This window comes from Nematolebias whitei, chromosome 9, assembly GCF_014905685.2.
Source record: "Nematolebias whitei isolate Nwh7 chromosome 9, NemWhi1, whole genome shotgun sequence".
Classification (NCBI taxonomy): Eukaryota; Metazoa; Chordata; class Actinopteri; order Cyprinodontiformes; family Rivulidae; genus Nematolebias; species Nematolebias whitei.
The window spans coordinates 33,193,309-33,195,338 of NC_056506.1; the positions used below are offsets into that span (position 1 = coordinate 33,193,309).

At 42.1% G+C, this 2,030-nt stretch overlaps 1 protein-coding gene across 1 annotated transcript in view; it reads left to right on the forward strand.

Annotated features, from left to right (window-relative positions):
- Window positions 1–1,614: 1,614 nt before the first annotated feature.
- Window positions 1,615–2,030, forward strand: part of gpc1b (glypican 1b) — a 67,465-nt gene continuing 67,049 nt past the window's right edge. The window contains exon 1 of the mRNA XM_037681670.1: window positions 1,615–1,771. Coding sequence (XP_037537598.1) covers window positions 1,615–1,771 — 157 coding nt within the window. The remainder of the gene's footprint in view (window positions 1,772–2,030) is intronic.

Sequence of the window (2,030 nt, forward strand, 5' to 3'; positions counted from 1 at the left end):
GGGAGGGTTTATAAAGCCTTCAAATAGATATAAACACTAAAATATTGCATTGCTTCTTCACGGTTTTACACCTATTGTGATGGTGTGTGGAATGTAACCCCTGTGATAATCGAGGGAGTACTGTGCCACAACTTTTAGCAATTTTTAAACTTTGCTGACGTTTAGACACTTTTTGTGTCTGAATAAGTTGCTTAGCTGTGGCGGCCTTTTTGAACGGGGTTCATTCCAAAAGTTAATCATTTGTAAAATTTCATCCACTGAATACTTTATTTCCATTACGTATACTTTATAATATGTTCCATTCAAATTCATTCAATAGTTTCCACAAAGACAAGAAAAAAAAATCAGTGACTGGGAATGACAATAAATTAAGAGCTTTTAGAGGATAATCATATGAACTTGTAAACTTGCAGGCTCAAGTGCAAAAAAAAAAAAAAAAAACTTTTACACTTACACAACACACTCTGTGTGAAGTGTAGTGTGACTTGGAGGTGTGTGAAGTGTGTGGGGTTTTTTTTATGACACAAGTTTCAGTATGTTACAGATTTTAATAAAGAGCACTCTTTGAACTGTCTAAACTTGTAGAAACGCATGAAACTGAGGATAAAGAAGCCATTCAGCTGGTGACAGTAACCTGGGAGCAGCCCAGGGAACACTGACTTGTTGCTTTACTAATTGCTCTATGAGGAGTGATGCGTGGCTCATACAGAAACTCCCAGCCCGGTGGTTGGGTGGTAAGGGGCCCCAGGGCGCTCCTTGGGTTCATGCAACACCTGGCCAGGGGAGATCAAGCTGTCAAGGAGCGCAGAGCTCGATCAGACCTTATGACGCACCCATCAGCTACTACATCCTGCCACATGAGGATTATAGACGTAGTAGATCCACCTTTCAAACCAAACGAGTTTTTAAAATAGCTTTAAAATAAGACAGGAACGGGACAGGATGGAATGAAAACGAGTTTCCTCCTCTTTCTGTCTCCCTGCCTCTCCCCGCCTCCCTCCTGCTCCACGGAGTGGCAGCGCTGGCACAGCATCGCTCAGAAAAGCCCGAGCTGCGGTGTCTGCCTGTCTGTCTGTCTGACAGTCTTGTCTGCGTGCACCTCTTTACCCAGATCCCTCCGTGCCGCCAAAGCCGGTAGGCGTGAGTCAACACAGGCAGGCTGCACGGCGTCAACCAGCGCAGGGCTATTTTCTGATGCGACTTAAAATAGCGTTATTTCAGCTGCAACCTAATTCTCTCTCCGTCTCTCGCTCCTTCTCTCTCTTTAGGTGTACAGATGAGACCGGGCATTTGTACCCATCGAGAGTAGCCTTCTGCAAAAAGAAGTGAGGGCGAAAAAAAAAACAAACCCACAAATATAAAGAAGTGGAGTGAAGAGGAGACCGGGACATTTGCGCTCCTGCGCGGCAGTGCGCAAAAAGCAGCGGGCGCGCTCAGAGGGCAAACGGGAGCACCCAGGTGGAGGATATTTTACGCACAGCGGCACCAAGTAGCCGTAGTTTTTTTTTTTTTTTTTTTTTTAACCCCTGGGTTTTTTTTTTTTTTTTTTTTTTTTTAACTCCTGGGTTTTTTTTTTGTTCATTTTTATTTGGATTTTCACTTGACTCTGTTGTCATGGATTCCTTCATCCTAGTGCTGGCACTGTGCTCTCTAACGGCACCAGCCTGCGCGGACAAAGGCTCCAGCAAAGCCCGGAGTTGCTCTAATTTTCGAACATTTTACAAGGGGAAATTATTCCCTATGGACGGTGTCCCTCAGTCGGAAATATCAGGTAAGTTCTTTGAAAACACACCTATTGTCCAATCTTTGTCAAATGATCTGCTCCTCTTTTTATTTTATTCATAACTGAACTAATTAGTTCGTAGGAAAACCCCTTTCGACATAACTTTCTGTCTAAATGTCATCTGACATGTCTCAAACAAAAAAAAAAAAAAAAAAAAAAAAAAAAAAACAATGAAACAAACACTCCATGATCAAACTGATCCAATGAGGAAAATTAATTAATTAATTAATTAATAAAAAAAATAATA